Consider the following 11,742-nt stretch of genomic DNA (forward strand, 5'->3'; position numbering starts at 1 on the left):
CTCACTCCTTATGCAACAACAACAAAAAAATGAGGGTAATAACCACTACAACTTATGGAACGCTATATGCCAGGTACTTTCTATCGTATCTTTTGAACATCTTCTGAGGTTGTTCTCCACTCTACAGTAAAGAAAAACTGCGATTTCAGAAAGGCTTACTCACTAGCCCAAAGTCACACAGATGGTAAAGCAGTAGGGCTAAGATTCAACCTGTAATTCAAATATATTTAACCACTACTGACAATTCTCATTTTCCTACCTTTAGGCTGGAGAAAATTAAAAAAATTTTTTTGTCATCCTCCCTCTTAAAAAAAATTCAAATAAATCCTTTTCTACAGCCCTGCTCATCAATTTCAATTTCACTACTTTATGGAAAGTAAGATCTATACCCACTCCTCACTTATCCACAGTTAGGTTCCAAAGACCAGGTCGTTATGCAAAAATGGAGGATTTCCCTCCATTTTCAGACCATCCATTTGTCCATTTCTTTGGAAGATATGCTCACAGGAATAATAACAGCTAAGATTTACTGATGTGCTCATCAGAGCTTCCACGGGGGTGGGGTGGAGTGGGGTGGAGGGAGGAGATGCCTGCAGGGCTCCACTCCTACACCTGGCAAGCTCTGTACTCCCAGTCCATGATCCCCAAAGCCTGCTCTGCCCTCCAGGTCTGGCCACGCACCCGTTCCCACTAAGACAGAGGCTTCAAGCTCAGTTCAGCTCACTTTGGGATGCCATTAAACTCACACGCATTTCTTACAATGCCTCTTTCTTTCCTCCCTTCCCAACCCACAGCAATTTTGAGCTGCAGGGCCTCGGGCTGCACAGGAGGTAAGAATCCACAGGTGCCCTGGCTCGGTGCTGCCTATGTTAGACGGGCACAGAGGGAACAGCCAGACATACCGCCGCCACTGGCAGGTGGGAGCAGGGCACTGAGGCACAGCATCCTGGAGACCCTCCCTCAGACCCTCCTCCAGGGAGAGGCTCTGCAGCCATTGCCACCATGCTCGCCACCTCGTTAATGCACAAAATAATTGTATAGCAGATTTCTTACTATTGTTGCAAATGCAAAATGTTGGATAATGATAGGTGCTAAGTGAGGAGTTGGTGTGTAAGAAATATTTATTTTCATTATGAAAACAGGTCACAAAAGAATTGTTCCAGTATGTAGTAGAAGCTTTTAGTAAAACACGATGCCAATCAGGTTTATGTCATACAGGATAATTATAAAGAGCAGTTCCTGCCTATCTCTGGCTACTCCCTGAAGGCACAGGGCTTGTCCAAATAACACCCCAATGACCCTTCTTACATTTCCCCACCTTAATTAGTACACCCATTCTTTTCCTCAGACCATGTTCATTACTCAGAGACACTGTGACGTCACATACTTCCTAGAATTACTCCTTGGCTCTGAGTACACACCACTTACAGGTTACACTGCAAGGTAGCTTTAAAAAAAAAATGAGGATATAACAGAATTTTAGACCTGGAAGGAATTTTAAAAAAGATAATCTAGTCCTTACTTTTCAAACGAAGGAAATGAGGCCTAAAAGAAAAGTAGCTTAAAAAAAGGAACATCTTATTAATGCAAGTGCCAGAATCAGCGCTAAACTCTTCCGAATCCCCACTTCAGGCTCTACCGCATTCCTGTAACATAAACCTAAGAATTGAGCTCTATGAGTAAATTATAAACTTCTGAATACCTCTAAGACAAGCTATGCCTATAGTTCTATAAAAAACTGAAATCTTTGGCAAGTCCAATGATTGACATTTTAACTATCTAGAACTCAGTTTAACAACAAATGTGAATCTTGTAAGAAAAGAAACTTATTTTTAGTGATTCATAAGTTATTATGGAATAAGTTTTATCTAGAAGATAAAGAAAATTCCAAGCATGATGGAAAACAAAACAAAAATTACCATCTCCTTCCAGGTCATCTGTTTCATCAGCCCAGCTGACTGGTTTGGGGACATAGGTGCTTCCTCCACCAGTCCCCCCATCCTCAGCCAGGAAATCTGTTAGGGAGATAGTCTTCCCCTTCTTATTCTTCTTTTTTGCTGTTTTAAAAAAGCAAGAGAAAGATTATTCACCAATACTCAGGAATTTACAGAACTGTACAATGAAAACTGTTAAATACATTTTTAAGGGGAAAAACATAATGGCTATAAGGGATTAGGTTATCCCACACCGATATGAAGAAATACTATGCAGATATCAATAAGGAGAAGGCACGATATAATGGCAAGGAAGAACCCAACAGTTAATGAAAAAATTAAAAAAAGTTGCATAATACATACCACATGAGCCCGTTTTGGTTAAACATACATTATACATTTATGCATGGAAAAGGGTCTAGAAGGATGTTCAATAGTCCCCTTTTGGACAGTAAAAGTGGGGAGAGCAATCTTATACTCCTACTATATCCACTCGTATAGCTTCTGAGATGTTTGATTTAGCAACTACTTTTTTTTAACGTGTAAAATTTTTTTTTATTATGATTTTTCAAAATTGTGACTTAGGTGAAAGTTTACAGAGCCTATTAGTTTCTCAGTTAATATACTGGTTGCCAACCCCGTGATGTGTCAACACTATCTGCTTCTCTACTCCAGGTTCCGTTTCCACTTGTCCAGTTTACCTGTCCCTCCCTTCCTGCCTTTGCTGCTGGGCTGATGTGCCCATTCATCTCGTATACATGACTGAACTATGAAGCACATCCCTCACGTGGTATCACTGGCCCTATAGGCCTGTCTAATCTTTGGCCAAAAGGTGAACCTCAGGAGTGACTTCAGTACTGAGTTAAAAGGGTATTCATCAGAGGCCATACTCTTGGGGTCTCTACAGTCTGTCAGACCAGCAAGCCTGGTCTTTTTTTTGTGTGTGTGTGTGAGTTTGAATTTTGTTCTATATTTTTCTCCCATTCTGTCCGGGATCCTCTATTCTGATCCCTGTTAGAGTAGTCGGCGGTAGTAGCTGGGCACCATCTAGTTGCTCTGGGCTCAGTCTGGTGGAGGTTATAGTCCATTAGTCCTTTGGACTAACCTTTCCCTTGTGTCTTTGGTCTTCTTCATTCTTCTTTGCTTCCACTGGGATGGGGCCATTAAATATATCTTAGATGGCCACTTGAAGGCTTTTAAGACCCAAGTTGCTGTTTACCAGTTGGATGTAGAACATTTTCTTTATTAAAAAAAAAAAAAAAACCCGTTGCCGTCGAGTCAATTCCGACTCATAGCGACCCTACTTGGACAGAGTAGAACTGCCCCATAGAGTTTCCAAGGAGCGCCTGGTGGATTCAAACTGCTGACCTTTTGGTTACCAGCCCTAGCACTTAACCACTACGCTACCCGCGTTTCCGATCTTCTTTATAGACTATGTTATACCAATTGAGCTACACATCCCGAGACCATGGTCCCCAGCCCTAGACAGGTTATTATATTTGTTGCTTCTGGGACGCAAAGATAAATAAAACAAAACCCCTATCCTTAATAACACATATTCTGTATAACACATTTAAGGATTGCTTGATATGATACTTGTAAAGTAACCACGTGAAACAGGAATCATTACTATCAATTTACAGAAAAGGAAACTAAGCCTCAGAGAGGTTAAATGACTAGCCTAAAATTACAGAGACATTAGATGGCAGAGCTACAATTAAAACCCAAGTTTTTTCAACAAAGTCCAGGGCTGGTCCTCAGTCTCTAAGAAGCTTAGTATTAGTTCTGTGACAGGCTGGAAACCCTGGTGGCATAGCAGTTAAGAGCTATGGGTGCCAACCAAAAGGTCGGCAGTTTGAATCCACCAGGCGCTTCTTGGAAACTCTATGGGGCAGTTCTACTCTGTCCTATAGGGTCGCTATGAGTCGTAATCAACTCGGAAGCAGCGAGTTTGGTTTAAATCCCATGGCACAGTTTACTCTCATATACATACATATGGTTGCCATGAGTTGGAGTCAATGACAATTTTTTAAAAAAAATACTCATATACCTAGAAAAAAGACTGTCTCCCTCCCTATCTTAATACCACACACAAAGATGAGACATGATACTAAAAGGGAAATACAAGAAGAAAACCTTAACAATCAACACATTTAAATGTTTTTCTTGGTAATTTTTAGGACTCACCAAATGGCTCTGTCTATTCAGTCCTCAGAACTTTCTCTGAGATGACACCAATGAGAAGCTAATTCAGAAGAGAAGTGACCAAGTTCTAAAACTGGCCCCTGACAGGAGCCACTACATGATTTAATAACAAGCAAGCAGCTTTGCTGTAACAAAAATCAGCTTCATGGCTTTTAAAATCATGAATTCCTCCTCTATGTTCCAATTCTCATCTAATTTTCAATCCAATAGGACTAAGAGTCTGTAACTTGATGCACCATTTGACTAACTAAAGGTTGTTTTCTAACTTGGTATCATCCTCCTCTTTTAAAATTCAGCCTTCAGAAGATAAAAGTGACCTGTTTGCTATGAATGTTACATACACCCTCTTTGGGACAAAATAATCTGAAGTTCTATGATCTCAGTGTGCAAAGCAAATGACTTTGTTGCAATAATACAGAGAAAAGATGGCCTCGAACGTGAAGTTTCCATGTTTCTTTCAAGTGACTTAAGATTAATTCTGGTCCAGAAGTATCATTTATGATCAACCAGGTCATACTGAATTTGTTCTCCCACTTTGAAAGAAAACAACTATGCAGAAGTTGGGCCCTATAGCAATGATATTGCCCCTAGCTCATATGCAGAAGTCTAGGGGTAATTTTAACAAGCTAAATAATGCAAATTTGAACAAAAAGCATATCTCTGAGGTAGGAAGCTTATAAAAATATAACCCCACCAGGGTTTCCAGGAAGCTTATAGCATACTGCTTATTTTAGTTTCTTTCATATCCTCTCATTCAAAAATAGAGCATCTGGGCCTAGCCAGTACTGGGGGTAAGGTAAAACACATAACATTTACCCTCGTGGGGCAATCTAGTATCACCAGCTAATATCCAATTATTAACCTACCCTGTCACTGGGAGACTAAAAAGAGAACTGCTGGTCAGCCCATACAATGAGATCAAGTTCAACATAAGAACAATATGAATTGAGTAAGGTACCTCTTACCTCCTCATTGTAATCTATTACCAAAACAGCAGAAGCTGGAGTTAACCTGCACTTTGGTCTGATGTTGGCTTAAATCAACTTCCTAGATGTGGGTTTCTCACAACTTTTACCCCTTGACTCTTTTGAAATTAATATAATACTATTTGAGATTGTCTTTTAAAATTATAATTTCCCCTTTCCCTCTGATTCTGTTATCCCCGCAACCCCTCAACCTCTGGTTAAGAAATCATTGTTGGGTGAGGGGTGGTCTTCACTTAAAAACAAGCTAAAATTAACTTACACTTCTTCAAATTTAGCAGTAGCACTGACTCAGTCACAATATAAGCAGCAGACTGAAAAGAAACTATAATCCTTAAAAAAACAAAATAAACCCAGAGTGGGTGCCAATGTTTTTCCCCCAGTCCACTTTACTCCAATAGCTGAGAAATAACGATTCTCGTGCCCTTTGCACCTTCAATACCTAGGCCCAATGCAAAGTTTAGGATTTCAACAGTGTTTCCCTCTGCTTTGTAAGTAAACAGGTGTTTAATGCTCCAAGTGTTTCAATTCCTTGCCACAATGATTGAACTGGTCCAAATCTTAATTTCCTTAAAATCCTATGTAAATTGGTTAAAAAGCTAACAAACTAAAAACCTCACAAAATAAATAAAAGGTGTCCCGATTATTTAAGGCCAAATTCACGTGGACTACACACACACACATCCCAGAAATTAACTAATTTGCCTGCTACCTCAATTACAATTGTGATTAGTTGCCGTTTTGACTCCTACTAATGGTGACCCTATGTGTGCACAGTAGAACTGGTTTTCAAGGAATATCGAATGCTTATACACTAGGTGGAGCCCTGGTGGCACAGTGGTTAAGAGCTCAGCTGCTAACCAAGAAGATCGGCAGTTTGAATCCACCAGCTGCTCCCTGGAAATCCTATAGGGCATTTCAACTCTGTCCTATAGGGTTGCTGTGAGTCAGAACTGATGTGACTGACAATCAGTGGGAAATCCTGGTAGCACAGTGGTTAAGAGCTATGGCTGCTAACCAAAAGGTCTGCGGTTCAAATCCAAAAGGCTCTCCCTGGAAATCATAAGGGGCAGTTGTACTGTCCTATATGGTCGCTATGTGTCAGAATCAACTTGATGGCAATGGGTTGGCAGTAGGTTAAGTCCTTAAACAATAGACATTTATGGCCTTTTTAATAAACAGGGTTTGTTATGATAGATATAAAAGCTGCATCTCTGGCCTCTAACCCCCCCCTTGTGACAAATGCCTTCAGACATTGTCTGAAACATGTCTTCAGACATTGCCAAATGTCCCCTGGAGGAGAGGGGACAAAATTGCCCCCAGCTGAGAACCACTGTTCTAAGTGACATTTTCACTTCAATAAATAAAAGGACAAGCAAAAGGAAATGCATGTATCAAATGCACTAACAGAAAACTGACAACAATAAACATACTAAACACTTGAATCTTCAGGATTGTTAGGCTATACCGCATATACAGGGTCGCTATGAGTTGGAATCGATGCAACAGCAACAGGTTTTGGTTTATAGCATATATAGACATGCTTCCTCAATTTTCCTCCTCAGGATGTTTTCCTATTACTCTCTTATATTAGTTGTAAAAACACTAATTGACAGACCTTGGGTGATAAAATCTATAGACTGGCTGCTAGTTCTTTTATTTCCACCAAACAGGACATGCTAAAGCGCTGGAAGCAATAAAGCCTATTTGTCAGAAAATGCAGCCTTACCTGCATTTTTCCTAAGCTAGAAGGGAGAGTCTCCTAGCTCTTAACATTCTGATGAGGTTTGTTAAAAAATAACTTTCTTATTTTTAAATCTAGCCAGGCTAAGTACCACTATTTCATGAGGTTATCAACCTTTCTGAATGTCTTAGTACCTATAGGTTGAGTCACGAAATCTGTAGAGAAATGTCCATAGCAGTAGTATTCATAATGGCCACAACAAGGGGGGGGGGGGGGAGCCCAAATATCTACCAGCCGATGAACAGATGAACAAAATGTGGTGTATTCATACAATGGAATATTATTTGACCATAAAAAGGTATACTGATACATCTTACAATATGATTACCCTTGAAAATATTATGCTAAACCAAACCAAACAAAAAACCCATTGCTGTCGTGTCAATTCTGACTCTGCGACCCCCATAGGACAGAGTACAACTGCACCACAGGGTTTCCAAGGAACACCTGGTGGATTCGCCATAGCTTTTATCCAAGCCAGTCACAAATGTCCAGAACAGATAAATCCTTAGAGACAGAAAGGAGATTAGTGGTTGAGAGAGGCCGGGGGGTGGGGGGGGGCGGGGATGGGTGATGGGATGGGAAGTGACTGCTGATATGTATGAGCCATCTATTTGGGGTGATGAAAATATTCTGATATTAGATAGTGGTGATAGTTAGACATTGTGGGGAACATACAAAAACCCACTAAACTGCACACTTTAAGAGAGTAAATTTTATGGTATGTGAATTCTATTTCAATAAAGCTGTTGTTAAAAAGTGAAACCTAAAAAAAAAATAGACCTGACAAATTCTCCACAATTAAAAACGAAATCAATGCTCAACATGTTTTCTGAAACAATATTGTAAAAATGTGATCAATCCACCCAAATACTGATTATACTGCTGCTTAGAGCACAGCCATGAAGATGTTTCATACAATATCATGACCTCACACCTTTACTGCACTGTACAGTTCAGTATGGCAGACAATAAAGACTTGGTCAAGATTTATAAGCTCTAGCATCTCAATCCCGGTGTTCAGTTACGTGACCTCTTGTCTGTGCCCAAATTTTTCCTCTTGACAATCAGAAGAAAATGTCATATTGCTTTTTCCTCACCCTTCCAGAGACACTCAATTTGACTGCTTACATAATAAAACAAAATAAATGCTTAAATGCACAGCCTGTTAACTACTATGCAACAGCAAAGGACTGTAGCACTATCAACCACAAAATCTAATAAACTCACCTTGGTGTGCGTATTCACAAATGTATATACACACTCAATTACAAATAAGCACTTGAGTTTTTTAATACTCACAAGTTAATTCTTTCCCTCCACCATCAAGAAAAGAGAATAGTTAAATTCTAGGATATTTTAAGACTAATAATAAGTAGTATGGCATTTTATCTCAAGATACACAGAAACACTTTTCAATGGTATTATTCAGAAACACAATGTTTTACTTCAACTGACTCCACTCTCTGTTCGGAGCCCTGGTGGTGCAGTGGTTAAGAGCTGGAATGCTAACCAAAAGGTCAGCAGTTTGAATCCACCAGCCACTCCTTGGAAACCCTAAGCGACATTTCTACTCTCTATGAGTCAGATTTTTTTTTTTACTCTCTGTATTTGCCTTTGAATTTCCGTAAGGCGTTTTTAGTTTTGGCCTTCTGAATCTAGGTATCCTAGCCTCAGAATAACAAATATATGGTAGAGAATGGGATTTGAAAACAGGTAATAATGCAAACATAATCCAATGGCAATCTCTGAAACTATTTCTCTTTGGATAATCACAGGATAATGCACATATGAAGGATATCATAGGTTAATCAAAGGGAAAATAACTATGAGGGTCAGCACCATATGAAAACAATGGATACCATCCTCTCCCCATAAAAAAAAAAAATCAAACAAAATGCCATATTCAATAGCATTTAAGTGTTATGCAAAATGAAAGGGTTGCACATAGGTATGCACACACTTTTGCCAACTTTAGTTTCAAAAAGTGCTAACATGTATCAAACATGTTTGATTCTCTATACCTAAAGTGAGCAGATAAACTATGTTCATTTTATAGATGAGGAAACTGGGACCCAAGAGGTAAATGGTCTGTAACAAATTTACAAAAGTTAAAACAAAATGAAAACCTCAGTTTCAGGGGAGTATTCTTAAGAAGCCAAACAAGGAATCAAGTGGCCTGTCTCAATGTATCAAGTTTCCTAAAAATCCAAGATACCTCCATTTAATAGTAAGCCCTGAAATACTTCCAGTTCTTGAAGTCAACGACGGGTCACACTGGAAATGTGTATTGCTGCGAAGAATTTTCAGTCTCAAAAGAGGCTGATGAAGTTGTATCATGTATTTCCACAGAGGAAATACAAGATCTACTTCCAACAAAACACTGGTCACCATCAGGAAACACTGAAAATACACTGAGAATTTTACAGCCTCTTTAGTACAGCCAGATCTGGTATTACTGGTTACCCAACAGTCAATTACAGTGTAAAAGATTAAAGGGGAAAAGAAATCTGATAAACCTAAAACTCCCTGAGGACAGACTGTCAGATGTATCCCTGAGCACAGATTCCAGCATAGTGCCCCTTGCACAGACTAAACAAGCTAAATAAGTATCCATTAAATTAAGGAAGTGTTTCCAAGGGGGTAAACTAAACATGGAAAACAGGATAAGGGGACATCACTCAGCATACCCCTTTAACCAGCCTGGATTTCACTGAACTCATGTGTAAAATGAAGGACACAGATTATATAATTGCTAACAGGTCTTCTACCTGTAATAATTTCACAAAAGTTATGGATAAGGAGAATACTGGCTTTTCACTAAATTATGAGACAGTTAACTGTCAAGATGGCAAACCCAGGCCAAATCGGTATTTGACACAATGATAAGCTTAAAATAAATTTAGGACTGTACCAGTTCAGAGAGAAAAAAAAAAGTACAATTTTTTAAACTTCAGATGAAGCTTTTGGACAGCACACCAAAAAAGGAAGTCAACCTTGGTACTCCCAAGTAGGTAATGGTAATGAGTCAACAGTCTTAGATTTCAGCCTTGCTCTGCCACCTGCAAGCAGTGTGACCTTGAACAAATCATTTCATTGTCCTCGGCTGAGGCATACCACCATCTATCTCACAGAGGACCAAACGAGACAACACACACAGAACTGCTTGGTCAATTGGCAAGTCTACACCAATGAACAGCAATGAAAGATATCATGTTCAACTGCACCTCAACTACCTCGACATTTTCTAAAGATAAGCATAACCCTTAGCCTCGTTTATAAATAATAAAGAAGGTAAAATTCCTGGTGAGAAGTGAGTGTCCAGAGATAGCAGGGGCTCAATGAATGTTTTGTGGAATGCAGGGTGATGCCAGGGTGAAAAAATTATATTCGTCAAACTAAAATCAATGCTACAAGATGTTGCACAGCTTACTGCTGCACTTCCAAGTCTATCAGAAAGATCTGCATGACAGTGATAACGCCCCCTCAAAAAACAACTCAACTCATTTTAATTGTATCCCTAGTAGTTCTACATCTATAAAAAAAAAAACTGAACTCTACCACCGGAACTATCAAAAACTCAACGCGAATAGAAGCTTCGTAAGAGCAGGGACCTAATCTCGTTCACCACTATCTCCAGTGCCTACCACGGTGCCTTGCACAACGTTTTCGCTCAGTAAAAATTTGACAAGAAAAAAGGCACAGAAGAAAATCTAAGTCCTTAGCCCTGGTTCCGCTCCAACACGTGGGTACACCAGAGTTCCCTACCCCCACCTAACTTTAGTAGCTTCAACCTCCAACCTGACACATGTACCTTTAAGAGTACAAAGCTGGGCCACACTCTTAGAGGAAAAGAGCAGAAAGTGGAAGGACATAAAAGGGGGCAACAGAGGCGCGTAAAGCCTTCCCATTTAGGCACTCGCGCGTGCTTTTGAGGCGCGCCTGTCTCCACTACCCTCGTCCCTCCCACCGCGCACGCGCACCACTGCCTCACCCCCGCCCCTCCACTGACACGCGCTCGCGTTCTAACTGCCCCCCCTTTATCCCCCTGCCCCCGCTCCAGTCCGCAACGGCCTCGCGCCTTGGAGACCTAGTCTAGTGTGCGCCGGTCCGCGCGCCAACCGCTCCTTCCTTCCTCCACGCCTTCAAGCGGGCACAGTGTATCACGTCCATGAAAACATCTCGCGCCTCTCGCAGATCCTTCTGCGCCTCCTCGCTCCAACTCAAGCCAGAGCCCACCTTTACCCCCGACTCGAGCCTCGCGCAGACCGGGTGAAAAGGCTGTGAGGGGGAGGGGAAGGTGCCCTTCCCCTCCCCCCTAAACATCCCGAGACAATACTGTAAGATGGCCAAGCCACCAGCCTGCCGCAGCCCCCAAATCCTAAGGGAAGCAGTGCCGCCCACCTCCCGATTCCAGGTAGTCAGTGGATCAGGTTGGTAGAGTGGTTTAGGAGCCCGGTCTTTCGCCGCGCTCGGCCGCTCACTCACCTGAGGCCGCCATGTTGGGAGAGGGAGAGAGAACGCAAAGGACCCGGATGAGGCAATCACGTGATTATAGCGGGCGCGTCGGCCTAGGAGACGCGAAACTGGGAGGGGGCGGGGAGGTAAGGAGGGAGACCGGAGGCGGGGCGGCGCTGCTCCAGGTTCGTAAAGCAGCGCGAGGAGGTGGGGCTGCGTCCGACGGGAAGACCTGCGCGACATGAGGCCGGAGGGGTGGGGCTTGGGCTGTCGCGAAATTCCTTACGCTTTACGTAGGACTACGCGCGGACGAGAGGCGGGTTCTCATGGTCCGCAGACTTCCTCCGGGTGCGTTAGGCGGAACAGGCGTGTTCGTATTTGGTGGCTGCACTAATAGGGATAGAATCAAGGCGGGCCA

At 41.6% G+C, this 11,742-nt stretch overlaps 1 protein-coding gene across 6 annotated transcripts in view; it reads right to left on the minus strand.

Moving 5' to 3' along the window:
- EIF4B (eukaryotic translation initiation factor 4B) overlaps positions 1-11,482 on the minus strand; it is a 33,173-nt gene extending 21,691 nt beyond the window's left edge. For 5 of the 6 annotated variants that reach the window (XM_003405043.4, XM_023556850.2, XM_010596944.3 and 2 more), the window contains exons 1-2: positions 11,355-11,481; positions 1,920-2,057 (exon numbers count right to left, since the gene is read on the minus strand). In XM_003405043.4, the coding sequence (XP_003405091.1) occupies positions 1,920-2,057; positions 11,355-11,367 (151 nt within the window). In that variant the 5' untranslated portion in view covers positions 11,368-11,481. Of the gene's footprint in view, positions 1-1,919; positions 2,058-11,354 lie in introns of all 6 variants that reach the window. The other variant, XM_023556840.2, reaches the window with a different exon arrangement.
- Between the last annotated feature and the right edge of the window lie 260 nt (positions 11,483-11,742).

Source organism: Loxodonta africana, chromosome 4 (genome assembly GCF_030014295.1).
Source record: "Loxodonta africana isolate mLoxAfr1 chromosome 4, mLoxAfr1.hap2, whole genome shotgun sequence".
NCBI classification, from domain to species: domain Eukaryota; kingdom Metazoa; phylum Chordata; class Mammalia; order Proboscidea; family Elephantidae; genus Loxodonta; species Loxodonta africana.